Source organism: Elaeis guineensis, chromosome 8, assembly GCF_000442705.2.
Source record: "Elaeis guineensis isolate ETL-2024a chromosome 8, EG11, whole genome shotgun sequence".
In the NCBI taxonomy this organism is placed as follows: domain Eukaryota; kingdom Viridiplantae; phylum Streptophyta; class Magnoliopsida; order Arecales; family Arecaceae; genus Elaeis; species Elaeis guineensis.
Window position 1 is genome coordinate 29507429 of NC_026000.2, and position 22567 is coordinate 29529995.

At 36.0% G+C, this 22567-nt stretch overlaps 1 protein-coding gene across 1 annotated transcript; it reads left to right on the forward strand.

The window, feature by feature from the left end:
• Positions 1-7522: 7522 nt before the first annotated feature.
• Positions 7523-21402, forward strand: LOC105045161 (snRNA-activating protein complex subunit). The gene is given in 12 exon segments (XM_010923337.4): positions 7523-7827; positions 7932-7981; positions 8060-8126; positions 8205-8257; positions 10379-10589; positions 11644-11732; positions 13256-13346; positions 15352-15376; positions 15379-15446; positions 16726-16851; positions 16967-17227; positions 20998-21402. Coding segments are annotated over 12 exon segments (1512 nt in total). The 5' UTR covers positions 7523-7638; the 3' UTR covers positions 21280-21402.
• Positions 21403-22567: the final 1165 nt, after the last annotated feature.

Consider the following 22567-nt stretch of genomic DNA (forward strand, 5'->3'; position numbering starts at 1 on the left):
TCTCCAATTCATCAGTATATAAACAGAACCTCATGTACAAAATATTACAGATGTGGGCCTCTAAACAAGATTTTGTGTATTAAAGATGGGATTGGTAGATTTTTCCTAGGAGAACGGACTGGTAGATGGAGCTTTAGGACCTATTTGGGTAATCCAATAGGATTGGGATGGATTTCTTATTGCATTCACGGATGAGGCAGCCGACTTGTGCATGGCCCATATAAAGCCAACATCCCTCGAGCCTAAATCTTGGGGTAAAAAAATTTTAAAAAAAATCTGTACGAGTTCTTTTTTTTTTCTTCCTGTTGGCAGGGCAGCCAGAATATTCTTGTTCATTACTGTGCCATCATAATTATGTTATTCCTTCTATGTTATGCGGTACTAGTTTGCCTTTCTACTTCTTTGTTCCTTCTAATGTACACATGTTACTTCCACTACTTATATCTATATCTTGTAACTAGGTGCTTTTTCATTTTATAATAAAGCTTTGGGCTCTTATTTATCAATTTTATTTTATTGATTATCAATATTTTTGCTAAAAGATAATACTATGGATAACTGTGTGCATAGAAAATGGCTCGTCGCCTTATGGATTTGAGAAGGAGAAGAATCATTACATTAGCATTATATGTATGATGTTTGTAGTGATGTTTGTGGTATATATAACTTAGTATTTCACAGGATTGATCTATCTTAGAAGGCATCAGTTGATAGCAAAAAAAAAAAAAAAAAAATGTTAAGAATTAAAAACCTAAATAAGCTTATTAATGAGAATGACAGAATATATGTGAGTCAACTCCAAATAGATAGAAGAGCATTTGATATACTCTGTGAGATGCTTAGAGATACTGGAGGATTGAGAGATTTTCAAAATGTGTCCTTGCAAGAAATTGTTGTTATGTTTTTTTACACAGTAGCTCACCATCAGAAAAATAGGACAATTGAAAATTATTTTGATAGAAGCGGAGAAACCATGAGTCGATAGTTTCACTTATGTCTTAAAGCCATATTCAAATTACATAGAGTTTTGTTCAAAACCCCTGAGCCTATTACAGAGGACTGCACAGATGATGCATAGAGATGTTTCAAAGTATATAATAATACACCTTATTCTATTTTCTAATTACTTAGATATTTTTATAATTTTTTTGGTGTTTTAGAATTGCTTAGGAGCATTAGATGGTACATTCATTAGAGTGATCATTTCTGCCGAGGACAAACCAAGGTATCAACAAGAAAAAGTAATATTGCAACTAATGTCTTAGGCATTTGTTCGCCTGACATACAATTTATATATGTGCTGCCCGGTTGGAAGGGTTCTGCACATGATACTCGTGTGCTTTGAGATGCTATAAGTAGGCCAAATGGTTTAAGAGTACCTCAAGATATGTATATAGATTGATGAACACAAATATATAAATGAAGCTCATTTTAATTTTCTTGTCTTATAATTACAATATGTAATGCTTTTTCATTTTATATGTCAAGATTGCTATTACCTGGTTGATTCTAGATACACCAATGGAGAAAATTTTTTTGTCCCGTATAGAGGGAAGCATTATCATCTCAATGAGTGGAAAATGATCGACGACCACAGTCTGTGGAAGAATATTTCAACAAGAAACATGCTCAAGCTAGGAATGTGATTGAGAGATATTTTGGATTGCTCAAGGGACGATGGGCAATTCTTAGGAGCCCTTCATTTTTTTCTGTACAGATCCAATGTCGCATTATTATGGCTTGCTATCTCCTTCATAATTTAATAAGGAGGTATATGCATAGAGACCCTATAGAAGAGGAGGAAGAGAAAGAGAAAAGAGAGGAAGAATAGAGAGAGGATGAAGTTGAGTTCATCACCACTCTTGAGACATCTGACCATTGGACCAATTTCAGAAACACTCTAGCTCAACAAATGTTTAACAATTGAAGATCTACATCTTTTAAAAGTTGATTATGTTTTATGTTTATGTTTTTTTATTTTTGTTCAAGTATTTTAGTTGAATATCAGAACATTGGACCTAGCATGTTGTGGACTTGTTATGGAATTATTTACTTGTTATGAAACTGTTTGTTACATGTTTCTACTTGTTTGTGTACTTCATATTTGAATTTTAACAATATTATTATTATATACTTGTAATATATGTTATTTTTAAGATAATGGCTATACTTGTTATGACCATTAAAGTCATAATTTATAATTATTATAGGATGGAATCTAATGAATGTAGCCAAGTTAATCATGGTAGAGGAAGGAACAAGTGTCCATAAAAAAATGATGAGGATGCGGTGTTAGTGAAATGCCTTCAAAAGTTGTCTACTGATCCCATATGAAAAGGAGAGGGTGGTTTTAAGAATAGATATATGAACAAGTTAGAGAAAATGATTGAAGAAAAACTACTGGTTGTGGTTTGAAGGCTACTCAACACAATGAATCCAGGATAAAATATCTAAAGCAAAAGCATAGTGCTATTGTAGAGATATTATCACAAATGGGATGCACATGGAATGACCAAAAGAAGATGATCTCTTGTGATAAAATATGGTACATGGAGTGGTGCAAGGTACATTTTATAAATATTATTTTTATAACTCAACTAATATTTTATTTATTGTTCATCTCTTAATATATATGGTTTTCTAATGACAGGTGCATGAGTCCGCCAAAGATTTGTGGGAAGTAGTTTTTCTTCATCTAGATGTACTTAAAGAGATCTATGGAAATGATGGGGCAACAGGAAAGGGTGCTGAAACATTTGCAGAGGCTATTGAAAATATAGAGAGAGAGGAGGTAGCTATTTTGAGTGATAAAGATCCAGGGGACTTTAGCATGGATGAAGATGATGGAGGCCACTCGGTTATACAGTCTTCTTCGATAGAGAAGACATCTGGTAGCAGTTCGAGAAAAGCAAAGAATAGAAAGTTATCCAACAAAAGAAAGTAAGGATGGTGAGAAAATCCGATCCTATAAAGGAGACTTTAGAGGCTAGGTCTATGATCCTTGAGACATTTATGTCGCACATGGATATGCATTTTGGTACCATAGCTGAAGCAATGGCATGTGAGCAAGAGATGGCTGAGAAGAATGCAGTGAGAGTAGTGCAGGAGTTACTTACATTAGAGGCATTGACTAGTGGTGAAGTGATAAAGGCGGTTGATATTCTCACAGCAAAGCCTTTTTGACTCAGGCATTGGTGCATCAGGTTTTAGATGCTAGTGTTTCGTGTGATGCTATTGTTGGAGTGCTCTACTTTTTGTTATGAAAATGTGAGAATCTTTTGGTTAGATTTTCATGATCATGATGATGTTAGATCAGTGAATTGGATCATGTTTGTTTTGTTTGGATTGTGAGATTTGATCAAATTTGGAGGTTGCTGGCATATCTGTTCTCTTATATTTGGCTATAATATATATCATTTGCAGGATTGTCATGATTTATTTGAATCTGGATAATTTTGATATGACAAATGATGTGTGGTTTAGGTCTTGGAATGATATAAAATTATGGCATCATCTGCTTTCACATCTTCGGACTCCAAATTGCATGTTTGGATGAGGTAAGGACTAAATTTATTTTGAGTAGATCAATTTAAAATTATTTTTAACTTCAATAGTCTAATATGATGTTGATAAATAAATATAGAAAATAGACTTATTTTCCTTCCTTTTCTTGTTGCTTGATTGCACTGATGGAACAAGATTGGACAAACCAATCCTTTGCTTAAAATATTTATTATTGTTGGCTTGCATGTTCCATTCAAAATTGTTATTCTCGAATATACTGATTTTTCATGGAGGTAATGTTATTGGCTGCAATAACTTTGCTATATCTGACAAAAGAGTTAGGTGCAAATATGTCAGTTTGCATACAACAGTTGATGGCTCTGCCAAAGTTGTTGTGGTATGCCCTCTATTTTTTTTTAGTGTATTATCTTAAATTGCTTCTTTGCTTTCATGACCTGTGATGGGAAAAGATTGGTGGCCCAGCTACATTTAATAATTATGGCCTTACTACAGGTTGTGATATGAGGCATATAATTTGGAACACATTGTATCATTCTATCAAAGTTTATTTTTCTGATACTTATGTCTATTTGCTAATCATTTGCTATTTCATTTACCCGGGTATTAAAAGTGAAGAGATTCAGACTGTGTTTATTTATTCATATATTTAATATCTTGGTATTTTAAATGACCTTGCAGGAAGGACCAAATCCTGTTATTGCAAAATCTGGTAACCAAATAAAGAAGCTCTCTATTCAAGACAAAGATCTTATTGTTCAGGGTGACATTATTGATTTGATTCCTGGTAATTATTTATTTATTTTTGTAACTGTTGGCAATGTGCATGCATCTTTGTCAAAAAGAGATTCTAGCTTCTTAAGAAAAGAAAAAGACATGGTGAAGAGAAGTGTTCAGCTGTCAAAAGGAATTGACATATTCTTGAAGATGAACCTTTGGAAAGGACTTTGCAGGTTTTGTTCTAAAGTGCTTTGCTGGCATGTATCCATGTTTTGGTAAAATGGCAATCATTCTAGTCATTTTTGAATTATTAAACTCTTTTCCAAATCATGATGGTTTTGGTTCATTTTTTATAATACTGCAGTCATTGTTTCTGAGACGTGAAATTAAATATCATAAGCTGATATTGTCTGGATTCCTCCTCTACATTCATACGTGCATAATTTTACCCTAGTATAGAAGAAAAGATTCTTGCTGAATTTTAGATGAAAAAAGATGGGAGGATAAGCTCTATCTGAAGTCTACTGGTTTATCCCAATTAGGAAATATGTAACCTTGCCTATTGACAATTCGGTTAAATTGTATGAGAATATTGTTTTCTTTCTCAGTATGGTAGTTATTATTGTATTTAGATATATCAATAAAGAGCTAGAATCCTGAGGCTTACTATGCATCTTTGGTTCATTTATTATGGATATTGAAGTCTCTTGGGTGAGCTGAAAATTATAAGGTGTCGAGAAATTGCATATTTGCTTTTTGAAAAGGTATGTATTGTGGTTGTGATAGTGAAATTGGTGTTGATTTATTAGGATTTTTTAAATATTATGATGAACTTCAGTTACCTCTCGATAGAAGAAGGAAGAGGAAAAAGAATGACTGATATCAAAAGATACTCGAATTATCAGCACTTGCTCATATTGCTTCTCATACATATGTGTTATCTGTTTTTTTACCATTTTTTTGATTGGGTTTTGAGTACTCCAGCAATTTTTACTTTAGTTTACTCTTTTTATCTATTATTAATTGCTACCTGTTAAAAATTTAGATGTTCAATCTTCTCAAAAGTTTATGTCATTTTTTTTTTTCGGTGTTGCAGAAGTGAAGGCCAACCTACTCATTTCTCTTGCAGATATATGTATACATGTTTATTTTGTTTGCTCTTTATCTTAACATGGAGACACATGGTTGGAATTGTCATTCAGATATCTTATTCTGTGCATATGAAATTGCTTGATGCTTATGTGCAACCCCAAAACCATAATTGATGGTAGTTTTATTCTTTTACAAAGCTACTTCCTAATATCTCCTATATTATTAGCATGATCAATTGCAAGATGATTTCTGTCATTTGTGCCCCTAATGAGTCCACTGGATGGCAGTCTTGTTGCTAAAAGTAGTGTGAAAATAGCAAATCCTGTCACATGCTATTATCTTTTTACAATATTATGTAAGAAATAGTTAATAAATATATGAATTTTACATTACAATAGCTACTGTGGCCAAAGAGATGTCTTTTATTATTTAAGGTATTGGTTCTGGCAAATCTGATTCTCAGATTTTGTAAGTTCTTTTTCAAAAAAAAAATATTAAACTAATGTTGATGGTGCAGATTGCCTTTATAAAAATTTAGTATCTATTAACCTCTTCATTGTACCTTTACATACGATGGTCTGTAATCCATGTAACAGAAAGTAAATTTTAGCTTTTTTTTCTTTTTTTTTTTTTGTATGTTCAGTTTAATATCTATGATTATGCATAGACAATGGCTGTTATGTGTATCTATGCCGGATACAGTTTGATGTTTGTGATTATAGATTTTGTTACTGCTATGCTTATTCATGCAACTAGTCAGAAATTTATGATAAAATGTCATCAAAGTTTGCAATTTCTGAATCTTTTAAAACTGAAGCTCTCAAAACTCAATTCATAAGTATATTTCGTTTATGTATTCAGGGTTGAGAAAGGTCATTTTTTTTTTCACTAAGCTCTGGATAAACAGATGTAAGCATGTTTTTGTTATCCATTTGTCAAAGCTCCGATAATAGTTGATTTGTTATCTATTTGTTATTTTAAAAAATTTAATTTTTGAAGATTTTTAGTTCAAGGATAAAAATGAAAATTTGAGTTGATTCCGATTTCTATATTTAGATGAACCAAACAACAATAATAAGAATCATCCATTCCGATTTCGGTCACGAACTGAATGCTTCAGAAGATTTGACTATTCCGATTTTGATTCCAAACTATTCCGATTCTCATTTCTATTTCGATTTTGGTTATGAACTAAACACCCCTTTGAACCCTTCCGCTGTCAGCTCTCCTCCCAAATCCGACCGTCCATGGCCGCTGCCCACCCCCCTCCACTGCTGTCTAGGATGGCGGTGCCATTCCCTCCATCCGCCCACCCTCCGTCCTCTGGGAGACTCTGGCGGGTTGAAGTTCTCCCCCAATGGCTCCCTTCTCACGTCCGTCTCCGCCTGCCGCCTCATCTCTGCCAGCTCTCGGACCCTCCACCTCATGGCTACCAACTCCACCACCCCCCCCCCCGCCGCCACTTGATCTTGAGCACGTCTATGAGTAACTTTTCTATCTCAAACTGTTCGAACCCGTGCGGCCAAGGTGGCAACCCGTGCGGCCATGTGGCCAAGGCCACCCTGGTGCACACCCTTTCCATCATCGAGTTCTATCTGCAGTGGACCATGAACCCTCCCACCGCCCGATGGGCCATGATCTTAACCTACGGAGCCCACCCCTGCACCACCAGCTTCCGCTCGATGACCCTCTCTTTGTACCCCTTGGGCATCCACTTCTCTCCTTTAACTTGCAACACCCACATGAATGGGTGGCCACGCGCCTCCACCCCAGCGCTAGCTCTTGGAGCTAGTTGTCGCTAAATTCGTACAGCATCGATGGGAGGCTCAAAGCGAAGGAAGCCCAAAAGCAAAATGAAGAATTTGATAGAGATGCGTGGTATGCTAGGAGACTTTATAGTCTGATGTGCAACATAAAATTTCACCCCTAATACCTTATATTATATAAATATAGATTTGCTTTAATTTCTACAAAGGTTAAACGATGAAAAGATAAATTGGACCAATGGTAATTGAGAGGTGGTAGGAAAAGGGAAAAGGTCCTGCAATATCGGATTCTTTTATACGGGAGCTGGATCCGATCTGCCGTCCATCCGCCACCCGAGTTTTAGCGGGTCGGATCGGATTAAAAAAAAAAAAAAAAAAGAAGCTGCACTGTAGGCGGTCCGTGCGAAAAATCATCGCGACCTTACTGGAAGAATGCCGTTTTAAACCCTGACCGCCAAAACCCAAACGCTTTGATCTCTCTCTTTGTTTGGAGCAGAACCCCTCTCTCGGTGCGGTGTTCCCTGGTGTGGGATTGCGTATGGAACCGAATCCGGTGGAGGAGGTGGCAGCGACAGCAGCGACGACGGCGGAGGAGGAGGAGTACCGGTACCAGGACCAAGGGAGCCGCCTCCCCTTCGCCCGCGGAGGCCCCATCTACGTGCCCGACCTCGTCAGCCCCCTCACCTCCGTCCCCGACTTCAAAGCCTCCGCTCTCCAAGAACTCCAGGTATGAATCGCTACTTCTATCGATCCATTCTCTTTCCTCCACGCAGAAGTTTTTTTTTCCCCTTTTTTCCCCTGTGTTGATTTTAGATCTCCTTTCTTTCGTAGAGCTTAGAAGCTGAACTGGAAGCACCGGGAGATTTTGATGAAGAACTCTCGTAGGTTTTAGTGTCTTTTTGTTAAGAATTATATATATGGTTTTCAGAATGTCGATATAAATGCACGGATGTATGTAGGGTTGATGAACTTAGGGTTTTTACGGAGGAAGAATTGGTGGAGAAAGCTCTCAAGGAAGATTTCGAGGTGTGGTTTCTGATCCTTATTGAGATGAATTGATACTATCACTGTGGATTTGTTGATGATGGTTATGGGTGGTTGCAGGGCATTTGGGGTATTGATGATTCGTCGCAACTGTTGGAATATCCTAATGGAGGGTAAGTAAAACATCCTGTATCTTTTATGATTCTTATGAGCTTTTCCTTCATACTTGTAGGAGATACTTATCCATTTTTTGTGCAAAACAAGTCGGATTTTACTTTCTGTTATTGCATTTGTTTAAAGTTTAAATCTTCGGTATTTGTTTAAAGTTTAAATCTTGGGTTAGATTGCCGATCATATTGGTCTTCTCTTGTGTTTGTTTTTCAATGGAGCAGTTATGTACTTGTATTTTTGCTGCGTCACCAATTTTTCCTTCTGTACCATGGTGGCCAAGATTTAATTTCTCAAAATATTTAGAAACATGATCTTGCATGTGCAATAACAAGTTCACATATATGTATATAATGGTTGATGACGGAAAGAAATATGCTAGGTGCAACTAAGATATTTGATCTAAAGAAATGGGAAGGTGACTGATGAAGGAAATTTATGACAAAAGGAAGTCAAAGGATTGAACCACATTAATATACAACATCTTAGAGGTTTCAGCTACACAACTATCTTGAGGGACAACAGCATATTATATCATAAGTAGGTACTCTTGATCACTCTCCAGAAGGATTATATGTGGAGTAAGAACCTTATTAACTAAGACATTGTCCGACCATGAACATGACCTACAATGGCAGCTGGCTTGCATGCTTCTCCTTGTAATAGTTGAACCATAGTTGGAGAAGAGTCAAGAGAACACCAGTTGAACTGAGCATTGTATTCCATGACATTTATTGTTTGGCATCTTTATAATTTCTGCCCTGTTATGGATCAGCAAGTACACCAGTTAGGATCACAAGGTGTCCAAGTTCTGATGGCATTGTACTTCAATGGTTATTCATCTCTGTTTAAGTTGCTCCCATAATGCCCATAGTCACTAACAAGGGTTTATGATGAAATGTCCATGCAGGCTAAAGCAGTCCAAAATGTTGACTAAAAGGTTTCTATATTTCTCTTGCTTTCTGAAGAAGTCATCATCTTCCAACCCAATCTAGGCACCAAAAAAATGTGGACTTTAAATCAGATTGTAACAGCTAGGTTATCTGATCGGTAAGAAGTAAGAATAAATATATTCAATGTAACCAGAAACAGTCTTCTACTTCTTTCCTCTAGTCAGTACAGTCTAGGTGTTGAATGTTGCGTTTTTGTACAATATTGCAACTTGTGATGGCCTTAAAGGTTCCTTGAGCCTTCAAAATATGTTTTGATAATGAAGGAAACCTCTTGTATATTTTTGGGGACTGGAGATTGATGAGAGTAATAGAGTATGTGTTTGGTTAATTGCTAAGTAGGCCTCATGAATGAAGTTTCTGTAAGCTGTCTGATGAGAGGTGTATGCTTACATGTGCATTCCTTTATCTTTCTTTTTTTTTCCCTTTATGTTATAAATGAAAATTTTTGGACAATATGTAAATTCTTTAGAAACAAAAACTGTAATTTCATATAGAATTTGGTCTAAAACATGAATCTCTTCTGCTTGCTTCAGCTTCACCATGTTGAACACCTCATGATGGGTTGTGGTTATCACATATTCATGCTAAATTTATTGTCCAAAGTATATGAGGAAGCTTCCATTTTTTAAAAGTTGAATAGATGATTGTAATGATAAATTAGTTAGGCGTAGTATTATAGGCTTGGTGTATGGTGTTCCTTGGTAGCATATCAACTAAATTTCAAATGTAAGATGCTAGCTTTGCTTATGCATTTAGATACTTAAGTGTCCAAATTAATATCAACTATAAATGTAAACCCATGAATGAATGGATTCATGAGTGCTCTTTCTTCCTTTATTTTCAGATAGAGTGGTGTTGGGAGACCATTGGTCCATAGTGTGTTTCACATAACATTTCCTTTCACTTTCCATTGTAGAGGAGAGAACTGTTATCTACTTGATTAATTATGAATTTCGTGCTGCTATGTTCTATTTATCCATGTTTCCCTTCTTTTGATTCTTTGTTTTCTTCTATGGGAGGTGAGATGCAGCTGACTTTCATGGTACTTTATCATATTCATTTATATTCATATCATATTTGACTTCTATATGCTAAAAAATTGTAACTATTTTGGTTCCTTTTTTGTGATGATCAAAATTTTCACATGAAAAGGTGGACTATGTACTTCTACAGGACAATTGATAATACAAGTACCTCAGGGAAAGAAATTGTCTGTTCAGCAAATTCAGAACTTGAAACTAGCAATATGGGGGCTCATGTAACGTCAAATGATTCTTCTGTCATGACATGTGATACGGATGTTTCAAGCAAAAAGTCCCAAGAAAAAAAGGGAAAGAAGAGAGGAAGACGCTTTGATAGAGATAGTCGAGCTGCAGAACTAGAAGTATGTTGTTTGATTTATGTTCAAACTATCAAGTGCTGAGTTTTCTTCTTAATTTTCTATTCTTTCTTAAGGCTTTCCTCTTTTACACACTTATCAACTTAGGAAGATTCTCAAACAATAAGTATTTAGAGTTTGAAACTTCTTTTCATAATTCCTTGAGTTTCCAGCAGTTTTGAGGGGACCATGCTTCAGATCCTTATTGAACTTGTCTTCTGTCCTCTCATAAAATTAGGATAGCACTCATACTTTGCAAATCTTGAACAAGTAAGCATGTGCACACTGCTCATGCATACGCTACAAATGGTGTAACCAGATGGATGCATCTAGCATGGTAGAACAACCCTCTTTCACTTACATTGTTGCTTAGCTAGCCACCATAAGATAACAACTATGTTATTTCACAATAATGTCAGAGTTATACTTGATATATTCATGCAGATTTTCACATGATAATCACAAGTGCATGACCATTAAGTCATTTGTGCATTATAGTATGTCTGTGTTTGCCTGTGCTTGTCTTTGTTTAGAGGGGAAGTGATCTAAACAATTGTTTTCTGCATAGAAGCCTTTTTCTTGTGGCTATCTTATTGCACTAGATATTTGGGACTTCAGCATCTGCTTATATATACAAACCTGTTTGGGGCTGAAATTGTCTGATCTTACATACAAGGTCTATTTGGATGCTCAAAACAATTATAGCATATTCATATTAACTATGACAAAGAAATTAAAGGAAAACTATATCTGATGCTCTATAATGTGTTGTTTCCTTAGTTGTCTGTTAGTGTGCAATGCTACAAGCTGCAATAGAAAAGGCTTTGTTATTGGATCATGATAGTACGATTTCTGGCCTTACTGTCAATAAATGTGATTGCTTTTATCTATATGGCTATTTAGTATGATTTTTTCTGTAGAAATTTTGAACAGTAATGCCACATGGACGGTTATCATTACTCTGCTCCAATATACTTCTTGTACATAATTTTGTTATTTGCTTTTTGCATTCATTATTCAAATAATTCTCAAAATCTTGCTGCATGTGAACAACGATCAGGGTAGTTATTTTGCAAAAGTGAAGCAACTTGCAAGAATAAAGCAAAAACAGGATGAAGACAAATTGGCAGCTAGGTTACATTCATTGAGGTATATTATCTGTTACCTGATCAAAATAATTACTCTTTCACATATGCTGCTTTGTATTGGACAAGAGAATAAGCAATCTAACAGTTAAAAGAATAAGTTATGCAGAGTTATTATACACAATTATGGTAGCTCCAATTCATTCCATACTTATGTGGTCTGCTGCTCGGCATAGTTACTATCATGTGGACTAATTCTTGCCTCAAAAGTTTTTTTATCTATATATATGACTTGCTGATAGATATAGAAGCTAATTCTTTAGTTTATTCTAATCCACTATCCTGCATATATGAGTTGTATTCAATTCATCATCCATGATGTGGCATTCTATGGGTGTCCATTATGAGAACCTCACTTTACTAACTTTTAGAAGGTGAACTCGAACTCATATAGCTACCACTATTATCGTGTCTCATTGAAATTCTGCATCAGTGAGAAGACAAAAAAAGGAAATCATCTCGTCAACATCGACTAAGGGACCTAGGGTTCACCCTACTAAACTTTGACCTTTTTCCAAATGAACTCTGATGAGTTTCTCAGCATCACCATAATATACTTAAATTTTTCGCATCTGATTCATTATCTGCTATAATCTTATCTATATCAGTTTCTTTGTACTGGCTAACAATATTTGGGTATAAACCTAAAGAAACGGTCATCACCTTTGAACCCTGCCTCTCTCAAGTACTCCTTTCAGTAGGTCATAAAGTGGCTTCTTTAGTTTTGATTAACCTACTATCTTGTCTATGTTGATAGTCAATAAAAAATGTTTTTCTGTTGCAAAATAAGATTCATCTTTTACCCTATAAACTATAACCTCAGTTTGCTATCCAATAATATGTCACTTAATCAATGACCTGCAAGATTAAATTCTCCAATGAAAACTCTGCCTTTTAGGATAATCTGAAAAAAATCCTCTCTTAGCCAGCAATAGAAAGTAAACAAAAGAAAGAATGAAATAATATCTCTGATAGGAGGTACCTATCATTTTTACATGTAGTGCCCTTGTAATGAATTTTTTTCTCTGCAACCTATATGCAGAAATGATGTCATACAATCAGCGAAAAAGTTTGACTATAGTTGTCTTAGAATTGTAATTCTACGTCTTTGTGACATTCCATATCAACAATAATATTTGTCAAAGGATTGAAAAATTCTTGAACTATTTTCTTTCATTTTTGGCCAAATGTTATCTGAATTATTCCTATCCAATTGAACTATTCCTTTGAAATTATTTTTTTGCCACATTCTGAATTTTTAGCCTTTGGCAAATTGTTCCTGATGGTGACCTTGTGACTGTGGTTACAGATTTAGAAGATGAAAAGGATTCTACTATAGCAATGTGTTTATCTTATATCACTTTTATATGGAAATATGGAATTAACATAAAGGATGTTTGTCATGATTAAGTAATCATAGTCAAATATCACAGGCATCCCAAATGCACATCCACATATATAGCTGCTGTTCTTTGAACCATGATATATTATGGCATATCCTATTGAAACTTGATTGTTTGGATACAGTGACAATTCCAAGTCTGTTCAAGGGTCAATTTCTACTTCAGAGAAAATTGAAAGTATGAGATCCCTTAGGTTCATAACATCTCCTGTGAAGGTCAGGGTTAAAGTACATGTTTTCTTCTCCCAATCTGTCATTTATAAACAATTTTTAACAGTATGCCCCACAGTACAGCATTCTGAAAATCTTTATTATCATATTCTTTTTATTGTACATGCAACTCTATATGATGATACATCAGTTTTATTTATCTCATCAAATGGTGACGATATGTGTGTGTGTGTGTGTGTATTATATTGCCCTTTGTTTTCAATTTTTACTGTTTTTTTTTAGATCATTATGATCCATTATCCGCTGGAGACTCCATTTTTTTATAATTGTTGATAAGATCTGCTGATTTTGTATGCCTGCATTGGCCATGAGCACAAAGATACTACTGTTTCTATGTTTTGATGTTAGTTTTCTGGGTCTGTAATCCTATGGAATTGTTTGAGAAGATTGTTTTTGGAATGTCTTTCATTGGTAACTTTCTTCTTAGTACTATTAATGGAAAACATAATCTACAAATAAACATTAATTAGTGTTTCTGAAAAGATTTTTTTTTTTTCTTTCCCATTTCTATGGCTATCATATATCTCATTAGTCCGAAAAAGGATAAGAAAAGGTTATAACAACTCTTATTGAACAGCAAAAGGAGCCCATAATATAGGCTCAGGATTTCTCTTATTATCCTCTTTAGTAATTTCTTTAGACTATGATGCTATATGTCCGTGATGATTCTTGGCTGTAGAAAGCAAGGATTCTGGTTTGCCTTTTTAAAAGGTTAATGATCTTACTTTATGTGGAAAGATGGGTCATACTTGAGCACAGAGAAGACTTGAGGGGTGGTTAGTAGAGGATAATAACCTTCAATTATTTTTTGTTTAACTCGAAAGTCATGATAAACTCTTCACCTATTGCTCAATGTTTACCATGAGGGAATATTTTCTTTGGTCTATATATATCATTGGTTCTTCAGAGGTATTAGTGAAGGACTGCTTTGACATGATTGATGATCAGTGGCTTGGTATTGTTCTGAAAGTCTAATGAAAACTTAAATTTCAATAGTGGGAGACCACCTTTTATATCTGAGTCCAATAACTGTAGTGGTGTCTAATTTGGGTGCGGTTAACAGGTGAAGAATGTTTTCTGTTTAATGATGCCTACATATTGCATAGGTGTAAACGATCGGTTAATTTTAAGTTCTGTTTGAAATATACAAATGACTTTGGTTCAATGAATGATTTTGAACTAGTTTTGACACATTAGCTTCTTAATTTCATGTCAAGTTTTGCCCAACCTGTAGTTTATTTTTGTCTGATTTCCTGTGGTCAGCATATGGTCCTGTTACTATTTTTTGGCCATCAGGCCAAAGGGTTAGTGTCCCATATGTTGATGCATACATCACTAATGAGTATTTGTCCAATTTTGGACAATAGCATCCTTTTGTGGGTTGTGTCTGGCTTGCATAAAAATTTGATCCAGCTTTGCAGTGTCTGCCCACTTGGATTGGGATATCATCAGGTCTTTAATTGGATATTCTTTTCTATTTCATGGGAAGTTTGAAGAGTGAGAAAGATGGTGTTTAATAGTTGAAACTGTTGCTGTTCATGGTTGTGAATATTAGTTCTTGATCAGAATCTACCTTTTAAAAATTGTCTTGCAGGCCTGCTGATACTAATGCCTTAATTCCTGTTTCTTCTTCTTCTTTCTTGCACTTTCGCATATTTTCTTGTCTTGCTTCTGTATGACTGAATTGGGTTCTTCCTGTTTTATGTTGCTTCCTTTTATTATACATTGGCCTTTTGCTTCATTACCATTTTCACTTTTTCTTGGCGAGAAGCATCTATGTGTAGAAAACATGTGATAAAACAGAAATGTGGGTTTTTAGGAGAATAGATAATAGGATGTCAAGTCAAGGAAAACTTTTAGATTATAAGATGCATTGTATTCTTTATGTAAGAAATATCCTTCAGTCCTGAAAGGTGTGATGTATTTTTCTTGTAAGTTTTGGATTTTGAATTCTTCAGTCTTATGCATGTTTCTGTTTTTATTTGTTCAGGTGAAGTCTTTGAAATCACGAGAACATTGCCAATATTCTACCCAGAAGTTGTTCTCTGTATCGAGATTTATCACAACAAAAACTCCTCATTGAAGGTACTTGACCTGCAAGGGAATTTTTTCAAAGAAATGCAAAAGAAATTCTTTGGATGGAAAAGGACGGAAATGACCAAAAATATTTTACTATTGGTGTATAGTGTTACTGTCTTTGGTTACTTTGAATTTTTTTCCTCATTTTTTTCTTTTGGTTGTGTCTTTAGGCTAAGTTGCATTAAAGAAGAGAGACACTTTTGAATCTAATATGATACATATAATAGAAATTAAAAGTCGTCTTGCTTATTTATGTGGTTCAATTCAAGTTCCTTTTGCCAACTCTTCTGTTTTTCTATACTGCATCACTTTACATCATGCTCTCTTTTGAACAATTTATCAATTCATAGCATTGTTGGATTTGAATCTTATATGCAAACTCGGGTTGAATCAAGGATTTAAGCACCGGAACATACCACTCCATACCAAGTTTACTGTACCTGACTGGTACGGAATCGGAACCAAGTATGCCCCCCATACTGAGTCCTGGGACAAAGGGATGTACAGTACCAGCATGTAATATGGCTTTCACTGGTTGGATGCCGACATGGGTATTGAAACCGGTAGCTCAAACCTTGGACTGTTATATTTAACTTGGGAGCTGTTTGTTCCACATTTGATGACCATGAATTTAATGGTTTTTACCTGACAGATCATTATTAGACCACAAACAGTAAGAATTTGGCATTTGGTAGGGAGACGATATTAATTGTATTTTTGTTTCGATAATGGGTTATTTTATATTATTATTATTATTTTAATGATCACTAGTTCATTTAAATTTTGAAATGTTAAGAAATTCATCTTTGTTCAAGTTTTTCTTGAGTTCCTTATGGTAGCTCTTGACGGTTAACCATTTCAAGGTCTTGTATAGATTGTTGACCCTTCTTCATAGCTTAAGCTTTTGGTGTCTAGCTGTTAGTTACATGATGTTAGAGTTGAAAGTCATGGATTCAAATCCCATTCAAGCCTTTTATTTTAAAAAATCACCCATTTGTTATCCTAAGTCTGTTCATTTGTTGACTTGTTCTTGGTTGTTATCTTGAGTTGTTCTTGACTTCTTTATGCCTACTCATGCATGGTCCAGCAGCACATAAGGGAGGGTGTTAGGGCCCTATATATATTGTTAACCCTTCCCTAACAGTTTAAGCTTTTGGGTTTAGTGGTTAAGTTAACAAACTAAAATAGCTTTTATCTTCCTGAAGTTCCTTGCAATGCTTAAAATTCGTAGGATCATGTTCCAAATATGTTATCACTAAGCATAAAACTATGTGCCTTTCTGCAGACACAAGAATTTCTAGTTTTGGGAAGCCAAACACTTAATGAGTTGAGGGATAATATATATTGCTTGACTGACAAGCTGATGGAGATAGCAGGGCAATCTGATCCATCTGGATATTTCCTTATTGAAGTATGGGCTTTCTTCATTTGTCACTTAAACTGTACTTTCTTCATTTGTCAAAGTGGCTATGAGCTGATTACATTTGTAGAGGTGATTTTATTTAAATTTTGTCTTCTCCATGCAGGATACCTTTTACAATGATCAGAGAAATCATTCTTCTATTGACTATAGTAAACCTATATTCGACTGGCTTAAGAACTTTAAGAATGAGGCAGCAGAGAAGTGGGAATATATTATGTCTGGTGAGCTAAAGAAAAAGCAAAAACAGCTACTAGGGGATCTGGACATCTTCAACTTGCCCAGCTTTAAAGCAGTACACATGCATAGAACCAGATTTGCTGACCTGCGATTTCGGTTGGGTGCTGGATATCTTTACTGCCACCAGGTACATCCCTCTCTCCCTCCTCCCCACCCCCTTCTCTCTCTCTCTCTCTCTGTGTTCTTGATTTTCTGAGTTTTGAATCCAAAAGCCATCTACTGTTCACTGGTAAAGTAATCATTAGTCCACTATCTGTGAATTCTTGCACTTATTTTTAGTAACAACAGAGTCAGATCACATTTCCTTTTACTTTGTTTCTCTAAGCTCTATAGTATTAATCAGAATATTGTCTTTCTACTTTCTCAAAACCCTTTTATATTCTTTTTGCGTTTGAAGAAGAATGATAGATAGTTATACAAACTCAAAAACCTTTTACAATATCTTACCAAGGCCTAGTACAAAAGCTAGCATGCTTATTGATGCACCATGATTCTTACCATCAAGTCTAAGCCTAGAGGACAAATAGATTGTATGCAGATTGGATATTATTTTATGAGGTTTGTATTACTAGTACTGGACATTGTAGAAGTAGCTTATATGATTAGGGCAGATGGTACACCCCTATATTGACTGATGGAGGTAAGACAGGAGCTGTACCATATGTCCGCATAGTGCTGTGTTCAGCCCTTGCATCATACTGGTACCTTACCAGTATGGTACAGTGCTGGTACCAGGTGGTATGGCTCAGTACAGCAAACATTGCTATTATCCATATCTGCTCCTATTTGGCAGATACTGATACCTGTGCAGATTTTAGCCAGATCCTAAAATTTGCATCCATATTTGTTCAAAGCAGATATGGGTGAGTTGGATGATAGTCATATCTATATTTGCTTGAAACATATCATGATATAAATTGGATATCAATCATATCCTTTTTGTCTGAAGAAATTTTGATGTATCGGATCTCAATGTGGGAGAAGTAGAATAGGTAAAGGAGTTGACTATAAAAGGATCACCTGCAAGCCATCCACTTATTATCAGTCCTCTTAATCAAGCTACCCCCAACCCATATATGTCCTCCAGAAACCTCTTAAAGTTTCAACTTCCTACAATCCTTATACTTCACCTTTCACATTGGACACATCACTGAATTCTCTTTAGCACCATTTATCTTCGGTCAGACTAAATACAGTGGTCAAGAACCAGGGATTGGCTTAAGATGTAGAATATATGGTCTTAGCATCCCAAGTCTGATACTGTTTCATTTTCATGTCTAAAATAGTTATGTATGATTGTGTATTAAGTTGTACAGACAAAGAGACGAGGCCGGGAAGGTGTTATCTGACATTAAAGCTTTTATTTTGTTGTCACTCTGAATTCTGATCGATCTCTGGGGTTGGACTGAACACTTGATCTTTGAGATATAGTAATTAGAAGGCCTTCTCTCCACTCAATAAAAGAAATACAGCAAAAAAAATTCACACCCATAGCTGAAAGGAAGTAAGGTGGAGAGATGATGATCTCACCGAATGAATGGTTTAAGCCATGGACAGGGGCCTTGTGTGCAGGTTGATGCGCTTGCAGAGTTCTGATTAGTGTGGGCTGATGCTGGGGCTTTTGCTTATGAAGACGGTTGGGACCAGCTAGTTGGGGATGCTGGTAATGGTAGACGGGAAGGTGCTTCAGTGGGGAGGAAGAAAGACTTTATGCACTTAGAGAGCTTCGTGTGGGAATGGCAGCACCGTTGCCAAAGCTTTAGCTTAGTCGATGATTGCTTGGAGCTGGAACTGAGGCAGAATAATGACAGGGGCATTATGAGGTTATTAGTAGAAGGCATTACGAGCCTAGGGTAGAGAGATAAGATATTAGGAGAAAGGAGAAAGCACTTAGCCATTAAGGTATATTAGTTATATATATATATATATATACATATAATTTTTTTCAATCCCCTATTCGTATAACTGGATACCCAGAGCCTAATCTGAGGGAGTGAAATCTTAAATTTGGATTCATATTTAAATGTGTGAAAATTCAGATATGCCTCTATATGTAGATCTTAATCCAAAAGAAAAATCAAATGCAAATCTGATTTCAGCCCACTTAGAGCATGGATTAAGGTTGGCTCAGATAATATCTGATCAATCTGGCATATTTGGAGGAGAAAGTGAGATATCAAAGTGCTAATCCTTTCCTTGATGTCCTTCAGGGTCACAATCATGATTTTTCCATTTTAGGTGGGTGAGAACACATTCAATTTTTCTTGATGCATGTGGACCCTACATTCTAGGATGTTCTCAAGAGAATGGAGTTGACTATTGAGACATTTTCTCAAGGTACGTGACAGTCATGGAAATCTAGGCAAAGGTAAAGTCATCACCTTGAAAATGAAAACTTAAAACTCTCTTATTTTTAGAATCAATGTCATAATCCAGAAAGATAAACTTAAAAACCTTATTAAGTTCCTAATTGTGATTATTTGGCACCTTTATTTCCTCCTTTCCATCCTCTCTACATTTGAGAAGGGTTTGAAGTGGTGTTCACAGACAAAGTTTGCAGACTAAGAACATCATCCCTGAACCAAATTTTACATTAGAAATCAGCTGCTATAGGCAATTAGTGGCATGCAATATGCCATATATACCTCAATATGATTGGCATTATGCATACCCATTATTGTATATGGATGTGCATTAAGTTAGTCTTGAAATGGTGTTTTTATGATTGTTGTGACAGTAAGGATACCATTTATAAAATCTATATCAAAAAAATTGCTGTTTGATATCCTTTGGAATTGCTGAAATCAATATGATGGTACTCATGATCGTGGTTGCCCAAAGAGTTGATTTACCTGGTTCATCTTTATTTACCTTGTATTTTGTGTTGCTAAAATTTGTGGCTCTATTTCTAAAGCATAACAGTACCTTTAGGATGCACTGGTTAGTATCTGACTATGGAATTTGCCCCTTTCCTTTCATTTCCTTTAGCATGTGCTATTCTTCTTGCCAAGCTATGAACAAAAATAGTCCCATGCACCAAAATTTGTTTTATGAATTAATTGTTTTTTAAAAAAATGATACCTTTTTTTCATACGCCATTTTCTAATTGTTCTTCGTGATGTTCTCCCTCCATGTTTCATAAGTCTGCCTGTTACATGTGTCCCTACTTTTGCATCACTAGCTAGAGCTTCTTGATAATCACATACTTTTTTCCCTCGATGTTTGCTTGAGTTTTTTCTCCAGCCTTTAACAATCATGATGGCTAAATAGTTCTATAGAGATTTTGCTGAATGGTTGAATCAACCCCTAGACATATCATGGAGTTCCATGACTTCTGTTCCATTCTGTACTAAAAGCCAGTGTGGTTGGACTGAGATAACTAATCTCTTGGATCTGTGCGTCTTTTTCTTCCTTTTTTTTTTTTTAATTTCTTTTGAACCATAAAATCTGTACCTCTTTTATTTGCTTGGAAACATCTCACAGAAATTGCGATTGCAACATCTGCTAATATCACTTCATTACTTGAATTTCCCTTGTTGTTTCTGCAAGTTGTTCATATTAGTCAAACCTTTGTGGATTTAAAAACAGTGTTTAGAAAGAAGTTGTGGTTCAATAAGATTCTAGAATGTCTGTAAATTTTCTGAATGCAATATGACATTGAACTTTTAGTTGTTTGCCCATCTGTTACACAATCCATCATCTGAACCATTTCAGTGGCATTATATTGCAATTCGTGTGACATTTGCTATTATCTTCATTCATTTGACAGAAAGGCCTTTTTTAACTCTCTTACGTTGTAGCCAATTAATATTCACATATATCAGAACCTTTCAGGGATATAAATTTCTGAATTGCCGTTCTTATGATTTTTTTTTTTTTTTTTTTGGAGCTATTCAGGGAAACTGCAAGCATATCATAGTGATCAGGGACATGAGAATGATCCACCCTGAAGATGTACAAAATCAGTCAGATTATCCTCTCCTCACGTTTCAACTCCGACCCCGTCAACAGAAATGCTCTGTCTGCAAAATATATCATGCAACAAAGATGACGGTCGATGATAAGTGGTCTCCAAAAAACCCTTGCTATTTGTGCATCAAATGCTATTTCCTTCTGCACTATAAGGAAGATAACTCTTTGTTGTATCCTCATGCTGTATTTGATTATTTTCATGAATAATACCCTGGGCCAGTCCATGAGTGCAGTTTTGTTTGTTTGGTTGAGGATGGCAATTAACGATCATCATATATTCGACATCAAATGTAGATTTTTTTAAGCATAATACCTTCCAACTTTGATGAGCTTGCATTTGGCTAGGAAGGCTTTGGTGTGTTATGCGGGAATTGCAAGGGCTGGTGCTTGCTTGAGGGGTGGAGGGGGTTGGGCTTCCTAATATGGGGCACCACTATAACGGATTATGGGGTTGGGCTTCCTAATGTGGGCACCACTGTAATGGAGTTTGGTAATTCACCCAGGCTGGATGCCCATGATAGTGTAGTAGGATTAGGTGGTTGGGTTATCATTTAGCTTGTGGATACCAGGACCCAAAAGTGAATTCTTAAATGAAAGTCTGAGGAAATGTTGTGTGAACTTAGTATTAGGAGACAAAAACTCTCCCCAAATCCCATTATCCAAAGAATTAAAAACCAGAATGAGGTCCAAGATCTTGGGAAGAACGACGAGATCCAATGCAAGTAGAGCACGTGCATGTTTTGGGAGACTCATGCTTTGGGAGCACAATTTCAATTTTGCTCTCCAGGAGTAGATTTTATGTCAGGGTTTTGCTATGGCGTTTCAATGCTTTTCTTTTAGTCATTTTATAGTTCGCTTTTCTCTAACTGTCTGTTTTAAGATGGACAACAATAATCTATTTATCAATTATTAATTTTAATTGATCATGTGTATGATTGGTATGGTAAATAATTCAAATTTTATATATAATTCAAAAATCAGAAAAGTTGATGGGCGTCATACCCCCCTCCTTCCATCTTCTTCTCGATAGAACACCACCCCTTCTTGTTGGGGTTTAATGTGTGGCAGCGGGAGGAGTGGTGGAGGAGGAAGAAGGGGCAGTATGTAGCTCTAAGACAGCGAATGGTAGAAGAGAAGGAATGGGCGATGGGTTTGAGCAACAGAAGGAGAAAGCAGATGGAGGAAGGGAGCGACTGAGAGGCAAGCGATGGCGGTGGAAAAGCAAGCGGCAGCCTGATCAACAGAAGAGAAGGAAGGCGGGTAGCATGTGGCTTCGAGAAGGCGAATGGCGGAGGAAGAGAAAGAGGAAGAGGACAGCAAAAAGAGAAAGGGGAGGAGTGAGCGGTGGGGAGGCGAGTAACGGTGATAGGAGGTGAGAAGCGGGCTTGATCAGCAAAGAAATGGGTGGAGGGACAAGATAGTATACGGTGATGGGAAGACGAGCGGCGGCGGGGAGACCGGTGGTGGGAAGGCAGACAATGGCGGAGAGACGGAT